The sequence below is a fragment of the Nipponia nippon genome, unplaced genomic scaffold, assembly GCF_047370975.1.
Source record: "Nipponia nippon isolate SJK-2023a ecotype South Korea unplaced genomic scaffold, ASM4737097v1 scaffold_13, whole genome shotgun sequence".
Classification (NCBI taxonomy): Eukaryota; Metazoa; Chordata; class Aves; order Pelecaniformes; family Threskiornithidae; genus Nipponia; species Nipponia nippon.
The window spans coordinates 9,721,768-9,738,753 of record NW_028262324.1 but is presented as its reverse complement, the minus strand read 5'-3'; the positions used below and the strand labels follow the sequence as shown (position 1 = coordinate 9,738,753).

General features: G+C 49.0%; 1 protein-coding gene across 1 annotated transcript in view; it reads left to right on the top strand.

Annotated features, from left to right (window-relative positions):
- The first annotated feature begins 13,519 nt into the window (after positions 1–13,519).
- Positions 13,520–16,986, top strand: part of SLC9A8 (solute carrier family 9 member A8) — a 32,835-nt gene continuing 29,368 nt past the window's right edge. Inside the window, exons 1-2 of the mRNA XM_087749673.1 lie at positions 13,520–13,725; positions 14,443–14,621. Coding sequence (XP_087605799.1) covers positions 13,568–13,725; positions 14,443–14,621 — 337 coding nt within the window. The 5' untranslated portion in view covers positions 13,520–13,567. The remainder of the gene's footprint in view (positions 13,726–14,442; positions 14,622–16,986) is intronic.

The window sequence follows — 16,986 nt, the reverse complement described above, 5'->3', positions numbered from 1 at the left end:
CTGCATGCTGCTGGCTCCCGCAGCAATCCGCAAGCAGTGACTGCCTGGCTAAATGTTTGCTGGCATGAGCCGTAACGTAGCTGCGGGAAGAGCTCCGGCATGGTGGGTACCAGGCAGGACCATACTCTGGATGTTTTCCTCCTGTGTAGAGCACTGACGTGGTGCTGACAGGAGCCGGGTGTCGGGCTGTGTGTCGGGCTGCACATCAGTGACGGCACCGGACTAGAGGCAACCGTTTCGGCTGTGTTCCCTTTCCCCTCTGTAACCTGCGGTTTGTCAGAGCACTTAAATACCTGCTTAAAAGTCACCGACTTCAGCAGGGCTTAGGCATGTGCTGAATCAAGGCTTAGGAAGCAGCTCAGCCCGTGAGAGCGATCTGCTAGAACCATCAACGCCGCCCTTTCGGGTTCCCTCTCCTCGAGGCTTAATTACTGCCTGCTTTTGGCACTGGCACCATTTGTGCCATATGTCTTTATTTTTCCCTGAAGGAGCATTTGCACCTTTACTATATTTATTTTATTCGGAGGAAATCCTAATGATTTTCTTTCATGCTTGATTTTGTTCCTGTTTGCAGCAGGACTCCTGCTGTCGCTCTATAAATATCTGACTCTGTAGTCTTTGCAGGAGCGAGTGTGACTGAGAGCAGAAAAGGTGAAGTCAAGCTAAAAAGACCTTTACCAGCTCTAAAAACAGCTGCTGCTCTTGCTGCTGCAACTGATTTATACCTCATCTGGAGAACAACAGTTCAGAGCCCAGAATTGTTGCCTCTAATGATTTATTTGGCTGTTCTCAAGTTTGGCGACGTGCTGTATCATGTTTTTTGCATGGAAGTGTCACTCTGAGGGAGGTTTAATTGCTTTCAACGTGGATGGTGATGAGAACGCCTAGGAAAAGCTATTTGCATACATTTTCTCGAATGCCAGCTTCCTCCACGCTCAGGCAGTCTGAGGCTGCTTCCCTGCATTCCTCAGCTTCGCTGGGTGCCTCTGAAAAATTAACAACCAGAAATTCCCCAGCATGGAGCAGAAAGTGAAACTCAGGGCCAGTTGGTTTGAATGTAGGATTATTTGTAACAGCTAAAACAGCAGGACGCTGAATATGGGGTTGCAAACTATAAACACAGACCGCCCCAGGCCCCCGGCATTCAGGGCTGTAAGGCCAACGCTGCTGCAGAAGTCCAGGGCAAAGCAAGGGCAAGGGCACTGCCTGGTCCCAGGGTACTGGCTTGACTTGCTGAGCAGAAGAAAGTACATGAGCAGTTTCAACAGTATAGGGCCGGTGTCGAAGAGCTGAGCTGCCACCAAGGGCAGGGCACACACCTGCTCGTCACAGCACCCCCACCACCCCTCACACACCGTCTTCGCAGTACTGATGCTGGAAAACACTCATCAGAGTCATCCCTCCAACGACCTTCACGCAAGGCCAGGAGGTGCCAGACACAAATCCTTTGTCTTTCTTCACAGAATTCAAGGGCAAAGTATCTCTCGAGTGGCTTCGGAGGTTTACACAGCATCAGTCACGACAATCTGGTCTAAATAGATCTTTATCGCATATCTCACTACAGGGCAGTTCATTTTTGCAATTACTTAATGCTTTGAAGCATCAGCTGTTGACATAAACAGGACCCTGCCTACAGGAGTGAAATAGGTATTGATTTAATGCCCTCAGTGCAAGGGATCCTAAGGCACCTGGAAGCATCTTATTTCAGAACTGCAGCCATCCCCCGAGGCGAGCTTGCTGCCTGCCTGCATTTCCCCAGACACATGCTCTTTTTCAGCCTAAATGTTTTACCTGGGGAGAAGAGAAGAGTGACTTACAGCAGCCCGGGATTTACAGTCTGGTTGGCAGCGCTGTACAGCAGCCCCAGCTGTGCTGCCACACACAGCAAAAATCAGGAAGAAAAAGTACAGCGTTTTTCTGTCCATCACACAGGGAATGTATTGCAAGACCAACACCTTCTGGAAGCATCAGATTTGTTGTGGAGGTGCTGGGCAGCTGCGTACGTGTGTGTGATGGATCAGCACCTTTCAAGCGCAATGGATTTGCTGAGCGTGTACAAACCACCTGCCCAGGAAAGCCACAAAGAAAGGCACCGGCCCTGGTCCCCCCCACGGGACAGCAGCGGTCCTGTTCACCCACAGTCGTGCCAGGGTGGACCTTGAAAGAGGCAGAGTGTTTCCTGATGGAGACCATGTTTCTGGTGTGACGGGGTTGTTTGTGCCCAACCTGGATACTGTGACATGGCACTATTTGTGCTGCCGGTATGTTGTGTATCCATCCGAACAACGGGAACAAGGGCTGCGGGCCACGACCGGGCAGAGCCTGCTCTGGTATCTCCTCCAGGAAGCTCAGCCCAAGCCCAGGCCAGGGTCTGCAGCTGACAGCGCAGAATGGCCCTGGCACGCAGGGCAGGGCAGGAAAGGCAGAGCATCACCAGCGAGTACAGAAACGGTGGAAACTGTAGCAAAGCAGAATACAATCATCTAAACTGGAATTTAATCAAGGCACCAGGGCTCATATCTGCTTGTTATGAACAACCTGAGTGGCTACATAACATAACTGCAGCCAGAAATATTCCGATTACAAATCAGGCTGAATTTTGTAAGAGCAAAAGTGGAAGTGATAGGTTCTTTATTTCTTGACATCACCCAGTTAAAGCAGTATAATTCTCTGGAATTCACGCATCAGCCACACATCCTACCTTCCTGAAACAGGCTATGGGATTCATTACAGGGTTTTACAGACGATACGACATGGCCTGTGATACAGAGGTGGCCAGCTGCGATGACCTAATGGCTCTGCTGGCCCTAACTGCTCTGTGTCCCCAAACAACCACCACCTCATGATTCATAGGGAAGAGCGGTACTCCCTGCATTACCAGCGTGACAGCTGGTTTCAGCCAGGTTCACAGAGTTTCTCATCTTATGCAACCTCCATTAGTTATTCACAACAGCCAACTGCGGCTAGCAGGCGAGTTTGCTAAGAACAGTGCCTAGTTACAACAACAAACCGGGACTGGCTTTGCCATGGGCATATTTTTCTCAGATAAACCAAGAAAAAAAATTTTACAGGTCATTGTACACAACCTGGATGTAAGCTGTTTAGTCTGTAAGGGTATTTTAAACTAAACAAACAGCTTTTTGTTAACATTTTCACTAGCGCTGCAGATTTCTAGATTTAGAATAGCACTGATCACTTTGAGCCAGTACCGCTTTGCTGGGACGGAGGGATGGGATGTCATACATCGCAGCCGAAACCCTGAGACCATGCAACCATTTTTCTGGCAGTGTCCCTGAAATACACTGGATTGAGTGTCAGCCCTGAGTGAGCATGACCCTCGGGCTTTGCTTTGGCTTTCAGAGCAGGGGGGAGCTGCTGGGTTACAGCTTCATCTCGCCCCACAGCTGGGGAGAGATGTGGGCAGCAGCACTATGGCAGTGGGCAAGGCACCCACTTCAATCTGTGCCACAGCTGGGTGGATGTGACAGAGAGAAGGAGTGGCTGGATGTGTTGGAAGAGTCATTGCAGGGGTGAAAGGAGGCTGCCAGAGCTGCTCTCTTCTTGGAAAGAGAGGAGGATCCAAGGAGAATGGCCTTGCCAAGGAAAGGAAACAATTCCCTTGCCCTCGGCTCCTGCTGTTTCTTCACCAGGCTCTCCTCCTCCAGCGCTGCCGGCTCTTTGCTGCTGGACTGGGTCTGGCTGGGGCGGAGTGGAGTTTCTTCAGAGGCACTGGTCGGGTGCTGTGTTTTGGATTTGTGACTAAACCAGTGCTGATAACACCCCAGTGTTTTAGCTGCTGCTGAGCAGGGCTGGCACAGCATCAAGGCCTTTTCTTTTTCCCACTCTGCCCCTGCAGCGAGGAGGCTGGGAGGGTGAGAAGCTGGGGGGGGGGGGGGGGACACAGCCGGGACAGCTGACCCAAGTGACCAAAGGGATATTCCATGCCACAGGACATTGTGCTCAGCAATAAAAGCTAAGGGACAGGAGGAAGGGGGGATGCTCGGGGTTGTGGTGTTTGTCTTCCCAAGTAACCCCTATGCACTTCCCTAGGAACGGCCAAACACCTGCCTGCTGATGGAAAGTGCTGCATGAGTTCCTTATGTTCCTTTGCTTGCTTGTGCAGCTTTGCTTCACTTACTAAATTGTCTTTATCTTGACCCACTATTTTTTTCTCCCTTTTGCCCTTCTGATGCTCTCCCCCATCCCACTGCAGGGAAGCGAGCAGCTGGGTGGGGGCTTACCAGCCCACCACACTAGATAGGTTTCCTTCCATTCATCCTTTCTGTTTCTTTTGTTATATATCCCCTCTGTCCTATGAGATAGTTACCGCTCTTGCCAGCATTAATTCTTTGTTATTGTTGCTTTTTCACTTTACCTCTCTTAAATCTGCACTGCTCCCCTTCTGTTCCAGGCTGCAGGAGCGATGTTGCTCTATCCAGGGCAAGAAAGGCCACACAGCCATGGGAGGGGACACCCCTCTATGATACAGGGCCTGCATGTTGTGTGTCAAAGTGATTTGTGGAGTAGGTGTGAACAGGAGCTGTGTTTTATCAACAAAGCAACTGCTGTCCTGGCAGGGATTACAGAGATAACAGAAGTAGCAGAACGTTCTTCTAGGGAGATGCTTCAGAGGAATGCCTACAAAACCACCGCCTCTGATGGAAAGGAGACATGAGAGGAAGCATGGCCCGATCGTCAGAGCAGGAGTCAGCACATTCAGGTTATTATTTTTCTCTCTGCTATCACTTTGCTGGATATCTGGACATCTGAGCTGGATACCTCCATCATTCCAGCTGTGAAATTTCTCTCCCTCAGCAGAGGCACCATGGGAAGGGTAATGGAGTGTACCTAAAAAATCTAGATCCTACTGCTTGGATTCCCAACAATCTGCTAAACAGCACTGGGCAGAGTTCTCCGCTTTTCTGGCTGCATCAGGGCTACTCAGCAGAAGCAGGCTGGAGGCTGGGAAGACCCAGCCCGCAGGAAATCTGTGTGCACACTGTCATTAATCACACTTCGGAGTGCCCACCCCAGGTGCCTCCCCGTGTCCCAGCTGCCTTTGCCGTGCCATCCCATTCCTGGCAAAGGGCAGAGAAGACTGGCATCCTTCTTGGAAGGGCCCTGCATTGCCTCCTGCAAGGGCTGGCAGGTTTTGGAGGCAGCTCGAGAGCAGGCTGCTCGTGTGAGCGTGAGGCGACAAGTCCTGGGAGTGCCCAGCACCTCCGGGCTACCACTGTGAGCGAGAAATGCAGTTGTTTGTACAGTTGTTCTCTTTTTCCATTGCCATTTGCTTGTAGACATGTCATAGCAGATGCTTCTCACCAGTACAACGGATACTTGGGCTCATTTCGGGCTGGTATCGGTAATCCAGCTAACAAAACACTCTATCAGAGTTGTCACAAAGATTTGTTAATTCCCACTGACAGAAGAGCTTTTGGGATAGTCTGTAATAAGGAAGGAGGAAGAACTTTTAATTTATATGCCAACAAGAATGTAATCCAGAGAATACCTAAACACTGCCCTCAACAAAAAGGTATTCAGCATTAAAAACAACCCCCGACGGAGGGGCAGGCAGTGAAGGACTGCTGTGGGAGGGAGGAACACAGGGGACAGGCAAGGCCAAGCTTCCTGCAGCTGGTATTTGGGTTTCACCTCCCGGGTGATGAATGGCTTCTGGCCGGGAAGCAGCTGCCGCCTGGCCACCAAGGGCGACGGTGGACACAACGCTCATGGTCCCCCCCAGCGCATGGACCCGTGTCCAGGGAAGCTGGTGGCGGCCAGGTCCAGAGCAGAAAAGGAGGTGGCTCTGCTCACAGCCTGATGCAGACAGGGGACTGGCTGCCAGAGGAAGCTGCAGATACTGTAAGTTTCCACAATTTCAATATACTGAAGAGTAGCTGGAGAGGCTATCGGGAGCAGGACTGCATCTGCTTGCCCTGCTCTTTGTCTCTCGAGATCTCTGCTTACAGCCTCTGCTGGCTTTTTGTAGGGGAAGCGGTGGGTGTTCTTTTTTTAAATTCTAACTCTAGACTGACCATAATTGATTTTTCCATTCTTGGTTATTTTGTTTGTTTTTCTTAATTTACAAATGACAGTTTCTACTGCTGGCATCTTCTTTCCCTGTCGTCCCCTCTACACATGCACACATGCAAAGTGCCATCAAATTCTGGGATGGATACACGTTTATCAAATATATAGATACACTCCAGAAATTACACCTGTGGCAGGGTGTGGGAGGCTTGAACTTGCAATGCTTGTTTGAAATTAAGCATTGAACAGCCCGTTAAAGAAGAAACTAGACTGACTTGAGGAAGACATTCAGGAAGAAATGGAAAAGGGCGGTACTTTGTCATCACTGCCTTCTCTCGCCTCATTTTCTGAGCGTGCATAAGCATTTGGAGGCCACTGCTGGAAAGAAGACCCAGGGCCTGCAGGACCTGCTGGCCTGACACAGTGCGGCTGCATCCCTGGCCTGGCAGAAGACACAACCGTGGAGCTGCATCACGCTGGGCTCCAGCTCATGGTACAGTCAGCCCATGTGGCTGGTTGCCTGCGGTAGCCAGAAAGGTCAGGTAAGTAAGTGGTATTAGTGAGAGCTGTCTGTGCTGGTAAACAAACAGAAACTTGTTTACTGGGAGATTAGGGTGGAAAAGTGGGAGCAGATTTCCCCAGTCTTTGTGGCCCTCAAGATAAAGTGCTGCTCAGAGGGCAGGGGACCCTTCGATATGTGCGTCCCAGCTCACCCATCGACTTGCTGTCTGTTTCAGGGCCGTTTCTCCAGCCTCTCTGTGCCTCAGTTTAGGCATTTGTAAAATAGCAACTGCTTTCTGCCGAAGCCTGTCACTAAGCATAACCCATTCACGCTGGGAGAGTCACGTCTTGAGACAGAAGGCCCATCACACACCCCTGCGAGAGCGGACTCGGATGAGTCACGGCGCACAAGCACAGCACCAGCTCTGAAACATGTGAAATGCCTGAGTTCTCGGAGCAAAAAAATTCACTGTTTAAAAGCAAAACCAAGGGAGGACAATCCCTCTGTGTCCTGCCTCTGGGGCAGCACCTCCTGTCCCCTCTTGACAGTGTTTGAACCATTCACCCAACAGAGCCTGTCTGTTGGGAGGGCGGCAAGCTCTGGATGGGGACTGTCCTCTGTGTCTGCCTACCCAGCAGAACAGTTGTTGGTGCGTGGCAGGGCACAAGCCAGCATGAACAAGCATCCAGTGCCGAAAATGAGGAAATGAGGTTGGGGTCAGGAGGGCTGCGTTTCCCTGAAGGGCAAACAGGGCTGGAGAAGTCAGCTGTCACTTCTCGACAAGGCACTCCTCACACCATGCCCATGTCCAAGGCAAGGGAGGAGTTCAGTCTCCTCAGCCCGTGTATTCAGCCACTCAACTAGCAGTGCCAGCAGGTGACATGACAGTGTCCTTGGGTATATTCCCTCCTGCTGCCCTTTGGGTCCCTGTTCCCAAGGGCTGATCCCATTTGTTCGCATTTGAGGCAGATCACAACCTCTGGCAACTGGCTATAGCAGCGCATCTTGCTGGGCACTGACTACAGCCGTGCGATGTGCTTCTCTCTGTCACTGCTTCCTCCTGGATAAACTCCAGATTTAGCATGTCAAAAACAGACAAAACATGAAATGAAAAGCAAACAAACCAAGCATCCAATAGTTTCAAACAACAAATACCAAAGCAACAGGAGAGACATTATCTGCTGAGAACTCCTGCCTGGAATTTGTCTCTATATACATTTGTTTATATTTATACACATAAGTGTGTGTATATGTATGCACACAGGCATATGCCTACTGCATATATCTAGAGAACAAGAGAATAAGATGCTATATATACTAAGACACATTAAGAAGATATAAAAACAAATCTATACAGTGAAGGGTTTAAAACAATTTTCAGCATTTCATCAGTCAGCCTAAGAGAATCCTTCCCATCTGCCCAAAAGCAATAAAGCAAGCAAATTACACGGCTGACTTTCCCTACCTTCTTAGCGGCATGCTTAACCTTCACCTGTATAATAAATAAATGTCCTGAGTTTGATAATAGAGATCATTCATCCTTCCTTTTAAAGTACAATCAGTTCTCTCAGTCTCATGCTGGACTGCAGGAAAATCAAGAGAAGGGAGTGGGAGGAAATGATCTTTTTCCACAGAGGTTGTTTTCAGGCCAGTGCAGCTCCCTGACATTCACATCCCAGCCTGCCAACATCTTCAGGAGCTATGATGGAGCTGATCTGGGGGATGATGAAGCCCCCAAGAGGCAGGTCTTTTGTAAGCAGTAAGTGCCCTGTTGTCACTTCGGTGCCATAGCCATAGGCGTTTCCTCACACACAGCCTACAGATACTGACATTTTAAGACCACTGCTGATTTTGGTATTGTTGATATTGCTGATTTTGCCTGATGTCTTTAAAATCCCAGGCTCATCTTGTTGTTTGGCCCATACCGTATTGCATGCCAGAATCAGAATCTGGCTTCAGGTGAGCTTAGAGCTGAACCCCTCTCTGCACCCTGGAAAATATTTTATTTTTGCTATAAAGCCAAGCTATGAAGGTGATTGGATTAAATATTTGTAGGATAGTTCTACAGTAAATCTAGGTGAAGCACTCCCACCTTCCCTACAACATCTGGCAGCCTCCTCCCACCGTCAAACTACCCAGCGCTGCAGGAGGAAGTCCAGGGCTCTCTATTTCAGAAGGACTTCAATCAAGGGTGACTGTTCAACCCACCTCAGATCACAGTGTTTATAGATAATCTAAAAAGCTAACACAGATCTCTCCAAGGCCAAAGACTGCCGTAACTGCTAAACCCACTCACTAAAGTAAATCTGGCATGCCCTTGCTCTTTAGAGCCCACGGCCTCCACTTGGAAAAGAGAACAAAGTCCTGTGCCTGTAAATTAGTGCCTTCCCCTGCGATTCCAGCACAAGGTTACAGCTGGTCACTTACTCATCTGTGCCTGCCCTCAGTGTTCCACATAGCTATCTATTTAGGCTGCCCTGCATAATTTGAGAATTAAAACTAAACACTATGTTACCTACAGCCACATCATCTTAGATGAGCTTAAACAACTGTGAAATTCCTGGGATCTACTAAAAGCAACGTTCAGCGCACACATTAATCAACAGATGCTCAGTAGCTGTGCATGAGAAAACCACAAGTGAGAAGCCGGGTGAAAGGCCTCCCACCAAAATGTTTGCTTTCTGTTGCAACTGAGTCCTTGAAAAACCACCTGTACAGAGATGCTAGACCGGTGTTTGGTTCAGCAGTTCCCTCAGTGGTAGTAAGTCTGACTTACCCCTTCTCAGTGGCAACAACAGGTCAAGCAAGCAGTTTTATTTATTTCCTGCTGATGAGTCAGAGAAGAGACATGAAAATCACCGCCATCTCTTCACACAGTACATTTTAGACATTACAATTTGGTATCACCTGTGGTTGCTTCACCCATAGTGCTCTGCTCTGAGGCATGACACTTCATTTCAGTGGAAATGTGACAATTCAGAGAAGCTGACCGGCTGCACCTCCGGGTGCCTGCGGCCTCCTGTTCTCACACAGTCGCTTGACCCAGCAGCCCTTGGTCCTTCCAGCCGCTCTGATGCTCCCCGCTCCTACAGGGGTCCCTGGGATCCTTGTCCTCCTTCTACCTTTTTCCTTTTTCTTTTTTTTTTCCCCTTCAGATCCTGGCTTTTGTGAGGTTCAGTCCTAAGTTTGTGTTTCTCTAGGTTCCCAGGCTTCTACGTTCCCGGCTCAATCCTTCTTCATTCCATGCCCCTTCCTGAACCCTTCCCAGGCCCTCCAACACCCATCTGTGGTTCACCTTCGGCCAGAGCCAGCAGACACAGCGAGGAGAAGGTCAGCTCACACCCTGAAGACTTAGATCTGCAGTCATCCCTTTTCTACATCAATCTCTCATGATTAAAAGCACATGACAGCTACAAGGCCAGTAAAACAAAACAAGCATGGAGTTTCCCGATCATGCCAGTTTAAAGATTTAAGGAACAAAAACAACCGAAAAAATGAGGCCAAAACCAAAAAAAACCCAGAACAAAACAAAAGCAAATAAAAAGCAGAGAAAGCAAAACAGCTAAAATTTCTGGCCTTCGTTCTTAGGCCAGATGACCTACTCTTCACACCAAGCAAAACTCGAGTGACTACGAAAGATAGCTTTAAGATTTTCTTTATTCTGCACCACTCTGGTACAGAATTGAACATTGCTCTGGTGACAACTGCAAGAGCCCACTGAAACAGGCGAAGATCACACGGGACTCTAGCCATGCCCTTTTCCCTGACCTACACTGCTGCAATGGCTCTACTTCTTCCACCATTTGCTGATTTGCTTTTAAGAAACTTTGCCCTTGCAGACGGATGCAGCTACTCCTTTTAACCCAGAGCAGCCCTAAGATATGGAAGAAGGGGGCTACAGGGAGGAGGAGCAGACTTGTCAGTGCTGCACAACAAAAGAGGCACCAGTTATGAAGTGCAACAAGGGGGCTTCCAGCTGCACAACAGGGAAAAAGTTCTTCACCCTGAGAGCGGTGCAGCATGGGGACAGGTCTCCCAGAGCAGCCGGGGACTCTCCATCCTTAGAGATTTTCAAAATTTCTCTGCACAAGGCCCTGAGCAACCTCTAACTTTGAAGCTGGCCCTGCTTTGAGCAGGAGGTTGGACCGGAGCTCTCCAGAGATGCCTTTCAACAATTTTTTCTCTGATTTCTAGGCGGACAGGATAAGGACCAGGGGAGGAGGACTGGGCTGCACAGCAGGGGAGCTTCTTCCCGTCGTATGACCCAGAGCACGAGCCGTACTGCATGGAGCTGAGATGCGTGTGGCCCCACTGTCCTTCTCTGCCACATTCCTACCCCTTCTTCCTCAATCTCTTTCAGTTTAACTTCTTGCATTTTCACTGGCCTTCCCAGAAAAGCAAAAGAAAAACCCCCAAAGTTATTATGAGCTAAAAACATGCAAATCTGCAGAAGATCAACTTCTTTTTAGAGATATTCTCAAGGGAAATACTGACAATACACCTTTTAGCGACCAGCTACTTCCAGCCATCTAGAGTGACCCACACCAGCCTCTGTTCGTACTGAAGCGACACTCCATACCCCTCCGGTGTTTTGACACAGCACATTTGGAGCGCTTCAGAAATACTGAAATTGGACAAGGCTTGGCAAACTCTGAATTTTACTTTTTGCACAAAAAAGGAAGACAGCATTCACAAGGAAATTTCCTGTGTTGCATCAACTTAAGTGTAACACATTCTGGATCAAGCATCATTATTTATGGATGAAGTGTTGTTCATAATCTCCGCTCCAGAGCATCGTGAAAACAGATCAAAGAGCAGAAGCGCCTGAGCTTCTGATGTATTGGAGGCCCACAGTCCCCCCAGTTTCCAAATGGAGTAAGATGTGCACATCACCTCTGGAAATCAGCTTGCACCACCTTGCAAAGTGCCATCCTTATTTTTCACTGGCACCAGTGAGCTTTAAGTGTGCCACATCACACGTGCCTAAGCTGAAGTCACGCACTTTAAACCGTCCCAAACGCTACTGGGATGGAGAGAATGAGTTAAAGCAGATGGGGATTACCAAACTGTAGACTGTCAGAAATTAGCCAGTATGAAAAATTAGTATAACTGTAGTAAGACTGTCGTTAAGTAGGTCATCACAAAACCACATGAGAAGATGAGAGCAGAGGAGGAGGTGTGGGTTCAGTCTCACTGCAGGAAATCAGACGTTCTCCAGCTCTGCCCCGCCTGTGACACAAAGAGAAAAACAGCTGCTGCCCAAATCTCACTGTTCTTTAAAACTCACGCATGTTCATTCCTATTTGAATGGCTTTCACTTTCTTGTAAATGGATCGCATGAGTGTCAGTGTGTCTGTCATGAATCTACAAACTGATTTTTATTAAAGTGCACAGCTGCTATTCTAAAGGGCCTTCAAAACAACCTGAGGTACGCAAACCAGTATGTCTGTTTGTACAACCCCCCCTTTTTTTTTTTTTCCTGCGGAAGTCAAACCGGAAATGAACAGAAATGCATGTGGTGCTGTTATACTATTTGTTTCCATACTGCCCGTCATCTCGGCATCTCAGACTTTCACAGACTGGATGGATGGATGTCCATGACTGGCTTTGTAAGCTGGAGGTGCTAATTAGCCCCATTTCCAGGTAAGAACTGATGCGTGGGAGAGCTTGGAGACCCAAGTCACAGCAGCAGCCTGTGCCAGAGAAGGGCATTTGAAACTTACACCAGATAAGGCTGACAACTCGACGATATTTTTATTCAAGAGCATTTTGACACTGATTTTAAGGCAGTGGCTTTCTGATTCAGCTTGATAGTAATGGGATAAATGCTAATTTGACACTTTCTTTTTGCCGTAAGGCTAGGTTCTCAGCCTGTGGTTGAGCAGTGAAAGCTGACCATCGGTCACCTGTGCACTCACCCAGATCTCCTCTTCCCAGCCAGCAGGAAAGGTTAGGGGAGCTGCGGGTTGAACATGGCTTACTTAAAAAGTCAGGATCTATTTTCTGCCTTTGTCATGTCAAAAAAATATTTTGACATGATGCTTCAGCACACTTTTGTAGTCATTATACCCAGGTTTCCAGCACACCCTCTGAAACAATAACCCTGTGCCACCATGACCTCAGTCTCTGTTTAAGCACAAGGGGTTACTTATGAGCTTGGGCAATGGCAGTTGAGGGACAAGGAGCCACCAGGCAATGACAGTTCATGGATGAAGTGGGCACAAGGGTGATGGCAGCTGAGGGGAAAGGAGCCAGGCAATAGCGTCAGGGAAGGAGCTGCCAGATAACAACGACTGAGGGACAAGGTGCTACTGGGTGACTGCGGCTGAGGGACAAGGAGCTGCTGGGCAACAGTGGCTGAAGCAGGAGCCACTAGACAATGGCAACTGAAGGACAAGGTGCAAGGCCGTGGCGACTGAGGGACAAGGAGCCGCCGGGCGATGGCAGCTGAGGGACATGGCGCCAGGCAGCCATGGCTGAGGGACAAGGAGCCACTAGGCAGTGGCAACTGAGGGACATGATGTCAGGCAGTGATGGCTGAGGGACAAGGAGCCACTGGGCAATGATGGCTGACGGACATGATGCCAGGCAGCGATGGCTGAGGGAAAAGTTGCTGCTGCGCAATGGCGGCTGAGGGACACGGTGCCAGGCAGCGATGGCTGAGGGAGAAGGAGCTGCTGGGCAACGGCGGCTGAGGGACATGGCACTAGGCGGCAATGGCTGAGGGACAAGGAGCCGCTGGGCGATGGTGGCTCTGAGGGACACGGTGCCAGGCAGCGATGGCTGAGGGGGCTGAGGGAGAAGGAGCCGCCGGGCGATGGCGGCGGAAGGCCTGTCCCCAGCGCGAGCGCGGGGGCGGCCGGGCAGGGTGACATCACACCCCGGCACCGGGCCGTGACGACGCGGCGTCGCCACGCAACGGCAGGACGGCTCGCCCCCCCGCGCGCGCATACCCACCCCCGCTCTCACGTGACACCCCCCCCGCGTTCACGCGCCCGCCTGGAGGACGCCGGCGGCGGCCGCGACCCTGCACGCATGCGCGCTCTCGCCCCCGCGACCCTGCCCGGCCCGATCATAGAGATCGCGGACGCGCTCGCTAGAGCGTCGCCTAGGAGCCCCGGAAGTGGCTGCGTGCGGGGCGGCCCCCCGGAGCGCGGTGGGAGGTCTGAGCCGGCGGCCGGCAAGATGGCGGAGTGAGTGTGGTGGCGGGCGGGCCGCGGGCGGCGGGAGGGGTCGGCTCGCTCCGCTCCCCTGGGCCCCGCTGGCCGGAAAGCGTCGCCTCCGGGGCACGGCCTCGCTGCCTCAGCAGCGGCTTGCGGCGGGGAGCGGTGTCCTCAGCCCGTCGGTGCCGGCCCCTCCGCTCCGCACGGCGGCTGGGGCTGCGGGGCGGCCCGCCCCGCCGTGTAGCGGGGACAGCCCGACAGTGCCTGCCCCCGGGCTGCGGCGCGGGCCCCTGGAGGGGGTCCAGGAGCACCCTACCCGCGGGAGGGGGAGGCGGGCTCCGAAGCGGCCCTGCGCGGCAGGGAGGGCTGTGGGAGCTGGCAAGCGCCGTCCCTGGCGCAGCGGGTTTGTCACCCCCGACAGGCTTAGTGGGCTAGTTCGGTATCTCTGTGTCAGGCTTTCACCTGCATCCCACACTGCAGTGCAGGATATTTGGTGCCTGCGGTGCATGAAGGAACTCAGCAATAATCAGCTCCATGAATCTTAACATCCAGTACTTGTCTGAATCTGAACATCCAGTATTTGTCTGTGACCAGAGACCACTTCTAAAAAGCAACCTTAACGTGTTGGTCACTAGTATAAATTCAGTATGATCTGGTGGTTGTTTCATGTGCGTGCGTCTTCAGTAGGCTAAGTCTTTATCGTGCTGCTCCCATCCAGTGTAATCACGTATTATATTATCCTGGCAGGTCTGCAAATACCACCCATGACGTCATCAATGTCACCCTCCACACTACGCTGGCTGCTACTACCAAACTGGTGGTACCTACACCTGCTAAACCCATCCTTCCAGTTCAGACTGGAGTCCAAGCACAGCAAGAGGAGCAATCTAGTGGCATGACGATTTTTTTTAGTCTTCTTGTTTTAGGTGAATGATGAACTGAATGTCTTTTAATCTCTGTTAATCATGGTCTGTGTCTGAGGACATAGGCCAGTTTTCAAAATCATAGCTTTTTATTTCTCCTCTGTTTTTTTCTCTATGAAGTGGAATGTTGTACAGGCACAGGGAGTTAGGAAGTTGGGTGTATAACTACTTGAACCTCCCAAAGCTGTGGGACGCTGAGGACCATTGCAAACCTTTTCACCATGGTCTCAAAGTGCAAACAACATGTTTAATTGTCTTTGCTGTCTTTATCAAGCACATGGCATGTGTTCATGTATGAAAAAGACCCTGTTGGAATACTCCATGGTGCTGGCAGCTGTCTTTGAGGACAGTGTACTAGACAGATGTCAGTTTAACTACTTCTAGCACTTCTGGACAGCCCTCAGGTATTTTGTTATATAAGACAATACAAGGCAGTCAGATTTACATGCACAAGTACTAAAGTTCAGTATCTATTTTTCTGTCTCTCCTTACTTTCTTACATTCCTACAAGAGTGCAATAATAACATGTAGATTGCCATAATTATATTAACATCTGTTGTACATATATAGGCGTTTTGAATGGCAGATGCACGCCCAACTTTTCTGTAAGTCTGGGCTGTTATCTTTCTTTAATAGGATATAGTTATCTCTCACCGTCTGCTTAGAGCGATGCTGTAGTCAAAACTGTAACAACAAAACTTTGATGGAGGGTTAAGGGTTGCCCGTTTTCCTTTGTGTGTTTGTGTGCTTGGTTCCTCCAAAGCAAGCTAAACTGAGAGACTTTTCTGTGACACATGGGTCACGTAGTCTTCTAAGTGGTTATTCTTTCCAGTAGCAAATAGAGAAAATAATAGGTATGGAGTTGACAGCAATGCAGAAACTTCTGCCAGTCATTTGGGTTTAAAAAAAATAAAATTTTGTCTCCTATAAATAACTATTCTTAAGTGCAGCAAAAAGTAGAAGGCTTCTGCTTATTTCTATAGTATCTATTTGTCTTCAAAGAGGGTTAATGTTTTTCCAGAGGTCAATGGCATATTAGAATTTGAACAGAAACAAAAGAAAGGCCAAAGCAAAATGCAGTAGATCAGAAGACTTCTAAGATAAAATAAAATTTCTGAATATGTGTGTCTCATGGATTTTAAAAGGGCCATTCATGGTAAAGTTGTATTCCTATGACTTACGAACAGAGCTATGATTTTTTTTTGGCTGTGTTCTAGCCTATTTATGCCAGTCTGATAGCTTGATGGATCTTAAAAGCATCACCCTCAGGACAGGGGAGTTTCCTGAACAAAGTAAAGCCAGTATAAAAGCTTATTGTTCATAGTTACTCCCATTCATAATCTCTGATTTAAGGGTGTAGGAAGGGTGGAAATGAATGTGTCCACAGTACTCTTAAATCTGGATGTCGTGAGCTGTAAAATGGCCTTTAAAATGTTCTAAACTGGAACAGACCCAGAAGCAGATCCCTTCTGAGCTGTGTTGTGTCAAAGCCAAGCTGTAATTTTAAAGTGCCTGAAGTAGCATGAGTTAGTCTCTGACCCCAGATTTCTATGGCTTGTTTGTTTGTTCAAACACTGCTTCACTTTCGAAGTCATACCTCTATTCTGCCATGTTCATGTGATCCATGAATTCCTTTCTGTTATGTTATATGCTTTTACTGTGCTCTTCCTTAAGGGGACACTCAAATGTTCTTTTAGCCTGTCCAGGACACTGCTTTTTCCAGCCTTTTGCCTGATGTTACACTCCTGATACGTGCAAGTGCCTGGAGCAGATGATACGCTGCCAGATACAAACTGAGCAGTCTTCCAGAAGGAATGAGTGATCAACAGCTAAAGGATATACCAGGCTGCCATAATATTTATGGTGGTGGGAGTTACTTCTTAGACTATGGTTGCTTTTTCTTTTATTGCCAAAGCAAAGTAGTCAAAAGCTGCTAGAAGGGAGCTGGTGATTAGATCTGCTAAATAGAAAGCATGTTTGTGCTTGCATTGGAGTTTGCTGGAAATCAGTATTGTCCAGATGCCTTTATGGATCTATCCCAAAGAGTAGTATAGAATGCTTTTAACGCAGTAATCCTAATGTAATGTCTTTACTGGATACATATTTTTCATGTTTAACAGGCAGGAAATTGATATGAAACTCAATAATACTGATTGACAGGTGAATAAAAACTTTGCTTGGGATACACGATGAAGCTATTGCTCGCATAGTCTGTTTAGCAGTTGGCGGCCAAATGTCTGAGTTGTTAGTCAGCTTCTGAACTGCTGCAGTTTCTAGTACAGCATTTTAAAGTAAACACCAGTTTGAGTCTGCATTAAAGTATTGTACTGTAAACTCAGGTGTTTTGAGAACTGATTGATCGATATCA